This window comes from Protomyctophum bolini, assembly GCF_963924005.1.
Source record: "Protomyctophum bolini genome assembly, chromosome: 2".
Lineage (NCBI taxonomy): Eukaryota > Metazoa > Chordata > Actinopteri > Myctophiformes > Myctophidae > Protomyctophum > Protomyctophum bolini.
Window position 1 is genome coordinate 5,278,262 of NC_137863.1, and position 14,425 is coordinate 5,292,686.

The following is a 14,425-nucleotide window of genomic DNA, read 5'->3' on the forward strand; positions in this document are numbered from 1 at the left end:
TTTGGTGTTAGCATTACGTTATGCTTTAGCTATTTAAAAATAGCAGATCTACAAGCTCGTAGCGCGCCACTGAGTGGCGCACCACGAGCTTGTAGGTCTGCTATTTTTGAAAAATCGAAGAACGACTGACATAGAAACATAGCTTTTTCATAAAACTGTCAGGATGTAGAAGACATTTATAGAATCTGATCTCAGGTCAGAATGAGTTAAAAGACAATTGGCCCATACGTGTTAGAGGTGGAGCGCGGCGGGTCTGCCCGGACGACGAGAGGTGAACCGGGCCTGGGGTTCTGGGTCCATTATGTCCTCCTGGTCGTCACACAGCGGAGTGGGCGGAGCCCGCCGACACCGGGCCCTTCATCATGCTGCTGACGAGGGTGGAGGACCCCTCCCCCTCCAGCTCCAGGGCCTCTGGGCCAATCAGACGCTGCCGATGCAGGTTGAGGATGGAGTCGGCGATGATGCGGGCGGTCTTCTTCTGGTAGCCCCCCGACGTCACCATCAGGATGGGGATGGACCGGCTCCGGGCCGCACGGAACACCACCTCGTCTCTCTTCACTATGCCCTGAGGAGGGGAGGGGGAGGGGAGGGGAGGGGAGGGGAGGGGAGGGATCCAGACAGAGGTCCTATAATACCAGAGGTGAGATGGACAGTCCCCCCAGAGGGACAGACAGAGATCCTAATACCTGAGGTGAGATGGACAGTCCCCCAGAGGGTCTAGACCATATATGTCAAACTCAAGGCCCGGGGGCCAAATCGGGCCTGTGAATTAATTATCTTTGGCCCGCGGGATGATATTTAATTAGTATTAGAACTGGCCCTCTGGTATATTGCACGGACGACCATAATTGTGCGAGTGCATTGTCACGTATCGTGGGCCCACAAGCGCAAGCATGCGTCTTCTCTTCACTATTGATCAGCAGTGAAAGTATATCACTTGTGGTCAACTTTCAGCTACCCCTCTCCCCCAAAAATGGCCCGTGTGTTGAAACACAGTCCGGCCCTCGACATCCCTGGTCTAGACAGAGATCCTAATACCTGAGGTGAGATGCACAGTCCTCCCAGAGGGTCCCCGTCCAGGATGTCCGTCCCGGCGTTGTAGACGATGACGTCGGGTCGCATCTCGTTCAGCACGCCCTCCGTGTGCAGCGCCACCTTGTGGAGATACTCTGCGTCTTCGGTGCCCCAGTCCAGCTCCACTTTCCTCCGGATGGCCCCTATAGTGGACACAGAGTATGTTTACTAGAGTAACGTACATACTATAGTGGACATACCTTTAAAGGACCACTTTTCAACCTATCTTCATATAATAGGTCCTCACTAATAATCATGAAAAAATGGCGCAATTTTTGGTGTCTCATAGGAGGGCTGTGGGCAGTTGATGTCTTCCAGTGACATCCTCGATGGGGAATCCAAGCTAATAGAAACTGCAGGCTTTCTAGTCCTGAAAAGTTGCAATGTGAAAATGGAAGCCATCGTTCTCACGATAATGAAAATCTAAACATTTTGTTTAAAAACCTAATGATGATGTCACTGGAAGACGGTTTCTAAACTGGCCACAGCCCTCCTATGAGACACAGACTGAGTAGAAAAAAATCGTGCCATTTTATCATGATTATTAGTGAGGACTATTATATTAAGATAGGTTGAAAAGTGGTGAAGTATGGTCCTTTAAGTAAAACAATTAAGTAATGGTTTTGGACATACACGGTTTCCTGGTGCCAGTACGTTAGTGTGACTTACAGTAGCAGCAGGTCAAAGGGTGAGATACAGTACAGTGTGTTCGTTGTTCTTTATACTGACATGAAGCACAAGTTTGTTTTTAAGGGCGTGAAGTTATTTTTTTGCTCTTTGACTTTCTGACATTTTCTTTCGGTTGGATTTTTCGGTGGGAACATTTTGTCCCATCTGTCGGCTCCACCTGAGTGCAATGTTTCAACGTATTTATGTGTTTTGTTTTCCTTTTTTATCGTATACTAATGCCCTACTTTGTCACACAACAGTGTCGCTGAAATAAGTAGCCGATCTACGAGTTCATCATGACCTTTTAGATCAACGCCAGTTTAGGCAAAAGGATCCAATTAAGTCACAGAAACGAGAGGTAGAATGTAATGCAAGCATTTGCTGAGAATGAACGAACGAACGAATGAATCTTTATTTTCGTGTCTTGTCGTTAAGACCCATCCCTTCTAATCTAGATAAATTCAACCTAGATTGTGTCTAGGTGACACATGATCTAAATGTCTCAATAGAAGTGCACAAACACAAAATACAACCACCCCAATTGTATAAGTTATATTGTACTAGTCCATATTAACCCATTCTGACCGGGAACCCGTTTTGGTGTTGGCATCATGTTATGCTTTAGCTATTGAAAAATAGCAGATCTACAAGCTCGTAGCGCGCCACCGAGTGGTGCGCTACGAGCTTGTAGGTCTGCTGTTTTTGGAAAAATCGAAGAACGACTGACATTTTTAGAATCTGATCTCAGGTCAGAATGGGTTCATCAGACCAGTGTGTGTCCAGTGGAAACCTCGTATGAATCTGATCTCAGGTCAGAATGGGTTAAGAGCACCCTATAGCCTCGGTACTCATGGCTCGTGTTCTTGCATGTTAATAATGATGTTGGATCTGATTGAGCACAGCTGGTGAGACAGATCGACTACTCACTGTGGGGCTGGGGGGGGGGGAGATAATTGTTGAGCTTGGGAAGTTGGGAGATTAAATCAAATAAATGTTAGGTTATTTTTTAGGCAGGTGGTCTGCGTGCCAAGCATTCCCGAAGCATGCATGCACGCACAGTACACACACATCCACACGCACGCACACGTGTGTGTGTGTGTGTGTGTGTGTGTGTGTGTGTGTGTGTGTGTGTGTGTGTGTGTGCGTGCGTGCGCGAGTGTGCGTGCGTGCGTGTTACAGGAGTTGGACCTGATGCAATAAGAGGCTGTATGAATAAGGCAGAGTGTATCGAGCTGCGTTATGATTGCTGTGATGAACAACCCTTCAACTAACTGTGTCCCAAGGAGACTTGTTCAATAGAAAATGGAAATGTCTATATATATTTTGTTTTGTTTGACATATTGGTTTTTCAGTTGAGAAAACAGGCTTGAAAGGTTCACTTCTGTGGTCTCTAACATTTATTTCAGCTTTGACACTTATTTCAGAGTGAAGAGAAAAAGTTATTATTATTATTATTATGCTTTTATTACAGCACTTTCCAGCAATTACCTGCCGTTTCTATCGGCTTTGATTCTCCATAATGTCCATGCGCTGTATCTGTAAACGTTTACCGCTGTGCTATCATCTGTCGGTGGATCATAGAGCAGTTCAATGAAGCAATGAAAGGAATGGGCGTCAGAACTCACGCTTGGCGTGCGTGTCTCCTGGGTAGATGTGGCGGTTGTAATTATAATAATAATAATAATAATGATGGATTTTATTTATAACTACAGCAAATTAATAAAAGCAGAAGAAACAACACACCATTAAAAACATCTAATAGAACAGGAACATTTAAAACATAAGGGCAAGGCAGCAAGGCTATAAAAAATGCTTTGGCAAAAAGGAAAGTTTTTAGTCCTCTCTTAAAAGTGTCGACCGACTGTGGGGCTCTCAGTTCGGAGGCGACCAAGCAGAAGGCCCGGTCACCCACCATGGTGCGTCTTTATGGGTTTGAGGAGGTTGGTGTGATGTGATTGTACAATGAAAGGAATGGTGTCAGAACTCACGCTTGGCGTGCGTGTCTCCGGGGTAGATGTGGCGGTTGTAAACGTCCATGATGAAGACCCGCTTGTCGTCCAGGAAGTCTCTCTCGTGTCCGTTTCCCTGTAGCGGGAGCAGAGCGGGAGAAAGAACTTTATCACTAAGCATTCATACCAGTGGTTCCCAAAGGGGGGACCCGGTGGGGACCCCTAGGGGTCCTTGAGGGAGTTCCAGGGGGTCCCCCCAGCTAAATGATAGTTTGGAACCAAACAGACCCTTATGGGTCTGTAACTCTGAGAGTGTACAAATGGAACCAAATGGACCCTAACGCGTCCATTTGTATACTCTCTGATTTTATTATACAAGAGATAGAAATGCCATTAAATGGGGGTCCTTGAAATTAAACGGGTTGAGAATCACTGCTAGAGCCATAAAACAATCTTCTCTTATGGGGGTCCCTGCAGGCATATGGTTTCTAATGGGGGTACACGGGCTAATTAGTGTCAATGTGGGAGTCCTTGACATGAAACCGTTTAGGAACCACTGATTTTTACTGCATGTTGTTGCTGTCTGTCTGGCAGCAGTGTGTGTGTGTGTGTGTGTGTGTGTGTGTGTGTGTGTGTGTGTGTGTGTGTGTGTGTGTGTGTGTGTGTGTGTGTGTGTGTGTGTGTGTGTCTGTCTGTCTGTCTCGTTGTGTGAGAACTGTACGAGTTAAAGTGCCAGTTTTATTGTTACATTTTGTACAGTATGACTTTGGCAGACAACTGTGGAAACAATATATATTCTTATATTTTTAGGAATGCATTTGCCTCTTGTGTGAACTGTTCAACTGTGCATAGCTGAATAGGATGGGATAGGGTATGTGTACACTAGTGCATTTTAACATCCTCTTGTGTGAACTGTGCATAGCTGAATAGGATGGGACAGGGTAGGTGTACTGAATTTTAACATCCGTTACAATGGTGGTACTTGGAGAGCCAAATATTGTTTGAGGTGTTTGAGGTGGTCAGTGTCAATTAAAGTGTCCTTGAGCAAGACTCTGAACCCCTAATTGCTGTGAAATGTGAATGTTATGCACAATCTAATCTAATCTAATCTAATCTTAACCCATTTTGGGTGGGAACCCCTTTTGGTGTTAGCAATATGTTATGCTTTAGCTATTGAAAAATAGCAGATCTACAAGCTCATAGCGCGCCACAGAGTGGCAGAGTGGCGCGCTACGAGCTTGTAGGTCTGCTATTTTTGAAAAATCGAAAAAAGAACGACTGACATAGAAACATAGCTTTTTCAGAGAACTGTCAGGATGTAGAAGACATTTATATAATCTGATCTCGGGTCAGAATGAAAACTGTCAGGATGTAGAAGACATTTATATAATCTGATCTCAGGTCAGAATGAAAACTGTCAGGATGTAGAAGACATTTATAGAATCTGATCTCAGGTCAGAATGGGTTAAGGGCTTTGGATAAAAAGCGCTCTATAAATGCACCATTTTGCTATTTATACAAAAGCTTGTAAATCCATGTCCTGACATACAAGGTTTCCCACCTAACAGAAACAATGTGCCTCCTCCTCCTCCTCCTCCTCCTCCTCCTCGACGCTCTCGATGCAGATGTGATGTTTTGTTTGGGTTTTCGAGACAACAGCCTTCATGAATTATTTAAACGGCATCTCTATTGATCGGCTGGCTGTCTCTATCAATAAGATAAGGCTTACATGAGCATCACACAAAGGTGTGGGATGGATATTGGCCCCGGAGGGCCCGGAAGGGGCCGTGACACATCGTCAATGCTAACAAAGTTCCCGGCGTTCCGGCTTTAATGGCTGCGGGATATGACTCATTATGTTACACAACAACAAGGAAAATACCCTCTGTTGGCCCATGTTCAGTGGTAGAAGAAGTACTCACATTATTTACTTACTTAAGTTAAAGTATCGATACTGCAATGGAGAAATACTCTGGATGGAGGTGACTCCATCTTCATGACCCTTTAGTTTATAAATAGGAACACTGTGGAGGTGCCTCCATCTTCACCACCCTTTAGTTTATAAATAGGAACACTGTGGAGGTGACTCCACCATCTTCATGACCCTTTAGTTTATAAATAGGAACACTGTGGAGGTGACTCCATCTTCATGACCCTTTAGTTTATAAGTAGGAACACTGTGGAGGTGACTCCATCTTCATGACCCTTTAGTTTACAGTAGCCTACACAACTTTTTAAATGACAAAAAAGTGCCACTTTTGCTGAAAACACGACAAGTTGTTTCAGAGTGGAAGGAAGCAAGAGCAAAAACAAATCTCACTGATACTTTTCGTACTTTTACTGAAGCACATTTTGAATGCAGAACTTCTACTTGTAACATAGTAATTCTTGCGGTAGCCTATTGATAATTTTACTTTAGGTAAAACGTGCGAGTACTTCTACTTCCAGATTCCCTGAGCCTTATTGACTGGCACGGTAAAAGACGGACGGCGTGGTGTCGTCCGTTGTGTCAGCTCGCCTTTTAAAGACGTGTCAGCTCGCCTCCTCACACTGACCGGGAGCGGGAGGCGACTCACCTGATGAGCGTCCAGGTCGATGATGGCCGCCCTGGAGACCCCTTCCACCCGCTCGAACAGAAACTGAGACGAGACGAGAGAGAGAGAGAGAGGAGAGAGAAACCATTCATTTGCCTCCATCCTCCGGATGACAGAATTATTACCACCCTCTGTTCTCAGTCCAAAGGGACCAGCACCGTGGAGTGGAGTCCGGCCGGGGGTTCCGATCCATCGGGGAAGGTTTTATAGCGGCTTTGATTTGATTTAAACTCCGTCATCATCAGCCCTTATCAACACTACGCAGTGCAGCCAGTATGGACATTTCCTACATACATTTACTACAAATTGCCATAAAGGCCAAAGATACAGAACCTTACCCTGAAAAAAGGTTCGTTTCAGTAGGAGTTTTGTCCCCTCAGCCATCGCGGCATTAAACAAACTGCCCCGCCGATAGGATGGTTTCTGTACACAGTGGGGAACTCATGTGCCACTCGGTGGCGCGCTACGAGCTTGTAGGTCTGCTATTTTAGAAAAATCTACAAAATCACAATGCGATGCGTGTAAAAACAAAAAGGCAACAATAGCAGATCTATAAACTCACAACGCATCGTGATGCCATGCAGCTGTGAGCTTGTACATCGGAGGTTTTCGCGTGACAATGTCAAACAATGAACAAATAATGGAGATATGCTTTCACGGACAAATTCAATTTTAATGATCTCTAACAGCCAGCTCTGTGAGTCTGTAGAAATGGAAGCATAATAATAATTGCCATAATGCGTTCTCATTTCAAGACGCTGGCACGGTGGACAGACAGGCTCGGTCTTACCTTGATGGCCAGAGTAATGTCGGCGTAGGCACAGAAGCCTCCCCCCTTGTCACCAGAGCAGTGATGGAATCCGCCCCCTGAGAGAGAGAGAGCACACAGGAGACAAGTCGATGGCGGCTCAGTGTCACCGCCATTAGCCATGGCTGCAGCGCGCGCTCGCCATCCGACAGCTCTATTACTCAAAATGACCATAATTGGCCCCTTTAAACCATTCTGGGCGGGAACCCCTTTTGGTTGTTTTAAAGCATTATGTTATAGCTTTAGACCTGCTGTATAGACCTGCTATTTTTCAATATTATTGAAAAATAGCAGGTCTATACAAGCTCATAGCGCGGCACTCGTTTTTTTTTTTAAATCATTCAAATGTGGCGCATTATATATATTCTTATCACTCATTATAGAGTGAACGTTTTTAACTCAAATCTTTGCTTCTGGGGGGGGTGCCTGGAACAACATATTCAGATGGGGGTCGGCGGCCAATTACATATTTTTTGGCGGGGGGGGGGTCCTTGACATGAAAATGTTTGAGAACGACTGACGTAGAAACATGGGGTTTTTCAGAAAACTGTCATGATTTGTATAGAATTGAAGGTCTAAATGGGTTAAGTAGGGCCATTATCGGGTGCATTGTTAGTTCGAGCAATGGCCACTCATTCCCCCTCCCCCACCCCAGGCCCGCCACCGCAGCAACAATGTGATCATCGATACAGGAACGAGGCTCGGTCGGTCGATGAGGCGTTGGGAGACCTGTCGAACTGCCCGTGTGTCTGTCTGTCCACGTGGGACTATATACTGCCTTATTTGCGGGGCCGGCCTGGGACCGCTTGTTTTACAGCGCCGCCTACTACCAGTATAGGGCGAGGTTATTGGGAAAACGCCCTCGCCAGGACATTATTTTACTATTATTCTCTGCCTATCGGGTCGCAACTCCAACGGCCCTGAGCCGGGCTAAGCGAACTTGCTTGAGTCCAGTCTAGAGTTTTATACTATATAAAGACGGCGGGCCTCCGTCGCGGTCCAGTCTAGAGTTATATACTGTATAAAGAAACGCCCCATCAGCGGACATCGACTCCCAGGCTCAGCACAAAAGCGAGTCCTATGTGTCCGCGTGCCATTATAATACGGAATGACTGAGATAATATCTCAGATCTCAGATCTTAAGGATCTGTGAGTGTATAAAGACCAAGCACAACAGCCAAAGATGCTTAACGGACATATCACATTGACACGGGCCCAACAGAAGTGCTGTTGGGAAACGGTGGCCCTAGTGGCCAAAGCTGGAAATGCAGGCAGGTGAAATACATGCACAAAGCTGGGGTTTAACACAGAGCGCTCGTTCATGATTCCATTCAAGCTCAAGTGAAAATCACATTTTATTGCCCTACTATATATATATATATATATATATATATATATATATATATATATATATACATACATACAGTATACACACAAATTACACTGATTATCTGCCTCGCCGATAGGATGGTTTTCTGTGTATAATGTGGATGTCATCTATGGTCGTGTGATATATTGTTTTGTGCTATATGGTTATGTGTTTCTGTGTTGTTTCCTGTTGTTGTTTAACAGACTGTCAAGACAAAAATAAAGACTCTAATGACTCACCTACGTTGATCGCCCATCCTCGCTCAACGGCCAGCTTCCCTGCCTGAGGAGGAAGACTTCAATACATCAGCAACAACAGCACAGGTGGATAGTAATTTACAACCCTGAGCGGCAAGGACGGAGTTCTCCGTTCGATCAATTAGTAACGCCCAGCGCTCAGGACAGAGATTGATCAAAAGGATGGAGATGGTTTAAATCAAAACCGATCGCATCGCTCCACAGGCTGGGAGGAGTGTCTGTTGCTCCACAGGCTGGGAGGAGCGTCTGTTGCGCAACATTCAATGTTATTTTCCGGTGGGACTTCATCGAAAATGTCCCCCCCCCAATCTTAAAACGTGAATAACTCTTGATCTAAATCATTCTGTCCAATTCTAAGAAAAGATTACGTGTTAGACGGGTGCCGTGTCATTTTAGTCAGAAGGTTCATTGTTCCGAAATTACTATCCCTATCTCTAACCCTAACCTAAACCTAACCGCAAGCACGGGAGCAAACCTAAACCTAACCACAAGCACGAGAGCAAACCTAAACCTAACCGCAAGCACGGGAGCAAAGCTAAACCTAACCGCAAGCACGGGAGCAAACCTAAACCTAACCGCAAGCACGGGAGCAGTGCATGTTCGGACTAACGGGACTTCGGATCTATGGGTAGTTCCCGTTGGACGGCCCATCGCGGTCCCGTCGCTATAGTCGCGTTAGAATTAATGATAATCCCGTTGTTGTGGATCGCCTCTAGAGTGTTTTGACTACACCTAGCTACTTCTAGCTACATCCGGGATAACATCCGGTCCGTCGCTAAATGTGCTCCGCTGCTATGAATCACAGGGGGCGCTATGCTTTAATGGATTAAAAAAAACCCGGGCGTTCGGGGTGCATTTCCTCTACTGTAGTAGAGTGGCAGAAATATCCGATCTACAAGCTAACAACGCGTCGCTCTGTGGCACGTCGTGAGCTTGTAGGTCAGATATTTCCGCTGTGATACACCCGAGCACGGCCAAGCTTTTTAGTCACGGTTTTAATTATGTTGACGAAATTGTTGACGCGACAGATTTAGTCATTATCGCGTAGTTTTTATTTAGTTCATGTAATTTTGATTAGTGAAGAAAGGTATTCAACAAAAAAATAAACGGCATTAATTTAGTTTTTGTTAGTGAAAAAAATGTATTCCAGAAACATGTTGGGTCATTGATAACTCCGCCCCCTACCATGATGGTCATTAATAACTCCGCCCCCCTACCATGATGGTCCCTCCTGTCTGTGTCCTCAGCGGCTTCAGGACCTTCCTCTGGACCAGGAAGTTGGGCAGGAACGCGACGGGAGGGATCTCTGTGATGGTCGCCACCACCACTGACCACTGGGGGGAGACAAACACAATTTACCAGACACTCTTAATCCAGAACGATTTACAGTAAGGTAAACACATTATCCCCGGTCTGAACCGGATCCGTCACGTCTTTGTGTGAGACGACGGACGTCATTCATCACGTCACAACTCTCTCCACTGTACCATTCATTCATCTTCCATTGTTCTCTCTCGCTGTCTCCGCCTCAAGGCTCATACATAGTCTGGATTTTCGGTGGTTAGGTGACCACCGAACTACAACATGACGTCACGAGCCGCGGTGAAGAGCAAACCACCGCCACCTCTCCAGCCATTCTCTCTGTTTTTACTCAGCACCGCTCAACGTTATTTCAGCTCCGGTGGTCACCTCACCACCGGAGCGGTGGTCAACTCACCACCGAAAATCCAGACTATGAATAGGCCTTCAGCCCGCCCATCTCCTCTCCTCCCAGCACAGTAGAGTTATGGATGGACATTTTAAACCATCTCTTTAGATAGATAGATAGATAGATAGATAGATAGATAGATAGATAGATAGATAGATAGATAGATAGATAGATAGATAGATAGATAGATATTCAGTTTAGAGCTTCACCACTGGCATGAGAATAAACAACCATACTGTGTACAATAACCCAAAGTGCAATAGTGCTACTGCAATGTAACAGTGCAAAGTCATAATATTTCAGCAATGCATAGTCCGAAGTTCAATGCAATGAACAAGTCCATTTTCAGTACCCTTTTAATACTATAGTATAGAGGATGCTCGGGGATGGGGGGGGGGGCGGGGGGATGGGGTGGCGAAGAGACAACTAAGGCCCTTCACCAAATACTGTAGGAGTAGCCTCGGAAACCCAGACGTTTTGGAGCAGTGTTGAAGTGTTGATTTCGTCGACTAAAACTAAGACGAAAACTAAATAAATATAACAAGCTTATTGAGTACCCGTTATCAATAAGCTTTGGGCTTATCAAGCCTGTTATCGACCATAGCATGGCCCATGACGTCATGTTTAATTAAACAATCAAGACAAGAGGTGATCAAAAAAAGAAGTGTAATCATCCATGCTGGCACAAACATGTCGCTCTAAAAGTGTATTGATACCTGCCAAACAGTGCTGCTCGGGTAAACAAAATTACACTTATAAAGTTACGGTACACATATTAACCAGTTAACAGTTTATTAAATAATATTGTATTGGTAAAAAGGTCAATTGCCTTCTGTCTGTTAGAAAAGTACTGTATTTGAAGGCCCTAGTAAAAGATAGTGGTTCCGAGTGTATTGCCATCTCCCGTCTTTCAACAAAATAGAAAATAGAACCCGGCTCGGTAAGCCTGATCGATAAGGTGATCCGTTATCAATAAGAATTAACGAGCTCCATTCCTACTAAAATGTGACTAAAACAAATGAAAACTATTCAAGATCTAGAAGCTGAGAACATATTGTAAATGTTCCACCTGTCATCAAAATGTCTTGCGTTTAAATGGCCATTTCACCCCTTTTGCAACCATATCTTATTTTAGTGATGTTTGTGAAACAAGACACACTTTTTGTGTGTAATACGTGGTTTTAGATATTTTAGTATTTCAAAGTGGATGAAAAGAATCCCGCAAACTGTCTTCACTTGAGTTTAGATTTTATTGAGCAACGTTTCAGTTGTCAGACCTTCATTAGGCATCCGATGCCTGATGGAAGTCTGATGACCGAAACGTGTGTTGTGGTGAGCTTTCTGTAATGAACACACAAAGGATGTGTAGCTGTCAACCCTTTATTTGAAAAAGAAGAAATTACGGACAGTGTTTTACAGTAAATAGTTTCTGTTACAATTTTATGAAGATAACATAATACAGAGAATCTAAACATATAATCAAACTAAGTCAATGAAATACACTATGATGATGAAAAACGTATCATGTAACAGCTTTTTCCCCTTTACGACAGGTCTTCATGTGTGTTTTTAGATGGCAACTCCTACTAAAGCCTTTTTCACAAACTGTACACGTAAATGGTCTTTCCCCTGTATGAGTCCTCATGTGTAATTTTAGATCTACCTTTCGAACAAAGCCCTTGCCACAAACTGTACATGTAATGGGCTTTTCCCCAGTATGAGTCATCATGTGTAATTTTAGATCTGCCTTTCGAATTAAGCCCATGCCACAAAGTGCACATGTAAAAGGCTTTTCCCCAGTATGAGTCATCATGTGTCTTTTAAGTTCACTCTTAAAAGTACAGCCCTTGCCACAAACTGTACATATACAGGGCTTTTCCCCAGTATGAGTCAACATGTGTATTTTTAGATTAGCCCTTTGAATAAAGCCTGTGCCACAAACTGTACACGTAAAGGGTTTTTCCCCTGTATGAGTCATCATGTGTGTTTTTAAGAGGCCATTACGACTACAGCCCTTGCCACAAACTGTACACGTAAAGGGTTTTTTTCCTGTATGCGACATCATGTGTGTTTTGAAGTGGTCATTACGAATAAAGCCCTTGCCACAAACTGTACACGTATAGGGCTTTTCCCCTGTGTGAATCATTGCGTGCACCTTCAGATTGTCCTTACGATTAAACATTTTGCCACAATCTGCACAACTAAAATATTCCGTACCTGTGTGACTCCTCGTGGAGTGACTTTGTTTTGGTGGTTTGAGGTCATGGAGGAGCTTGTTGCTCAAAGACAAACTATTTCCTCCCATTTGTTGTGTATTGTGTGATTTCAGCCGGTTTAAACCTGACTGGTCATCCCTGGTCTCATCCCACTCATCACTGTCTTCAGTGATGTCAGATTCAGAACAGCCTGAAGACAGGAGCTGGTCATCACTAGTTGGTTGTGATGTTCCACAGTCCCCTACATCAGCTTGTGTTTCCATGTGCTTAGATGAGGTGCTGGCTACAGGTTCTGCTGGTATGTTTTCATCATCTTCATGTTTCACTGACAGTAATGTCTCTGTTGATCCACCATCCTCCTCTGATCTTTGAAGTAATCCATCATGTTCCTCTTTAATCTGTAGAGACTCTGGTTCCTCTTGCTCCTCTTTAATCTGTGGAGACTCTGGTTCCTCTTTGACCAGACTGGAGGTTCTCTCCTCCTGTTCATCTTTAATCTGTAGAGACTCTGGTTCCTTTTTGACCAGACTGGAGGTTCTCTCCTGCTGCTGCTCAGTAAATACCTCCTCTTTACACACAAGGAGGTGTATGGAGTCTAGACAGAAGATACAGAATAGAAAGTTATTACATGAAACTTCTGCTGTTATTTCCATATCCGTCCCAATGTTGTTTTGATTCCAGTGTCACAAAATGATTGTTTCTTACCCCAACAATGCTTAATTTCTAAAACAAGCTTGTTCCTCAAAAATAATTATCATTAGAGCAACCTATTGCTATCAGATACATCCACAGAGAATGTTTTTGAATGCAAGTTTAACCGTAACATGAATGGATCGATGCAAAGTTTCAAGCAGTTACTCTTCCAGCTGTGTTCAAACATTAACGGTTAGATTAAACATAGTAAAGGTTTTACCAACCGGCTCTGTGTAGTTTGAAGATTGGTTGTAAAACCATATCCAGTAGTCTGCGTTGGCGGTCAGTTTCTTGCTTGATATGGAAAGCTTCATCCTCGTACTCTGTTAGAATTCTTCCAACAACCCCAAATATCTCTTCAGCAGCAGCAGATAGTCTCTGGTTGACCAGGGACTTCAATGTTTGTAGTAAAGCCATAACTTAAAACTTGCCCAAATAGATTTTTTAAAATAACTAAAATATTATAAAAGTATGTAGTAAAGTAGAACCAAAACTAAAACTAAATGCTTCAACTAGTGCAGAGAGGAGAAGTTCAGCTCTTAACAACTAGCAGAGATTAATGTGACACCAAGCAGGCCAAGCTCTTGTTAAATACAAACAGTGGACCAATCAGAGTGAGTGGGGAGGGACACACCAAGAGGCCAATCACTGCTCACAACAACAAGGCAATGCAATGTGTTTTATATAAAACATTAAGAAAATGAAACATTATAAAAGTAGAAGTAGAAGAATCGTAAATGTAAATGTTCCACCTGTCATCAAAATGGGAAGAAAGTAGCTGTAGTAGTTTCAATGTTCTGTACATGTAGTTTTAACTTGATATGATGGATGAAAATCGAGCCTGTCTTGCGTTAAAAGGGCCATTTCACCCCTTTTGCAACCATGTCTTATTTTAATTATGTTTATGAAACAAGACACACTTTGTGTGTGTAATACGTGTTTTTAGATATTTTAGTATTTCAAAGTGCCAATGATGTCATGGACACTGGTCTCACTTCCTTCCTGAATTACATGTTGTCTCAGAAAGAGACAAAAATGTCTAAAAACACAAATTACCACATAAACCCCAGAGGAAAGATATGGTTGAA

General features: G+C 43.8%; 1 protein-coding gene across 1 annotated transcript in view; it reads right to left on the reverse strand.

Annotated features, from left to right (window-relative positions):
• Nucleotides 1-316: 316 nt before the first annotated feature.
• The window catches only part of hdac11 (histone deacetylase 11), a gene marked incomplete at its 3' end in the record, with an annotated part of 82,050 nt that continues 67,941 nt past the window's right edge, over nucleotides 317-14,425 (reverse strand). Inside the window, exons 4-10 of the mRNA XM_080779308.1 lie at nucleotides 9,938-10,054; nucleotides 8,703-8,745; nucleotides 7,077-7,153; nucleotides 6,269-6,331; nucleotides 3,732-3,828; nucleotides 1,039-1,217; nucleotides 317-565 (exon numbers count right to left, since the gene is read on the reverse strand). Of these exons, the coding sequence (XP_080635434.1) occupies nucleotides 317-565; nucleotides 1,039-1,217; nucleotides 3,732-3,828; nucleotides 6,269-6,331; nucleotides 7,077-7,153; nucleotides 8,703-8,745; nucleotides 9,938-10,054 (825 nt within the window). The remainder of the gene's footprint in view (nucleotides 566-1,038; nucleotides 1,218-3,731; nucleotides 3,829-6,268; nucleotides 6,332-7,076; nucleotides 7,154-8,702; nucleotides 8,746-9,937; nucleotides 10,055-14,425) is intronic.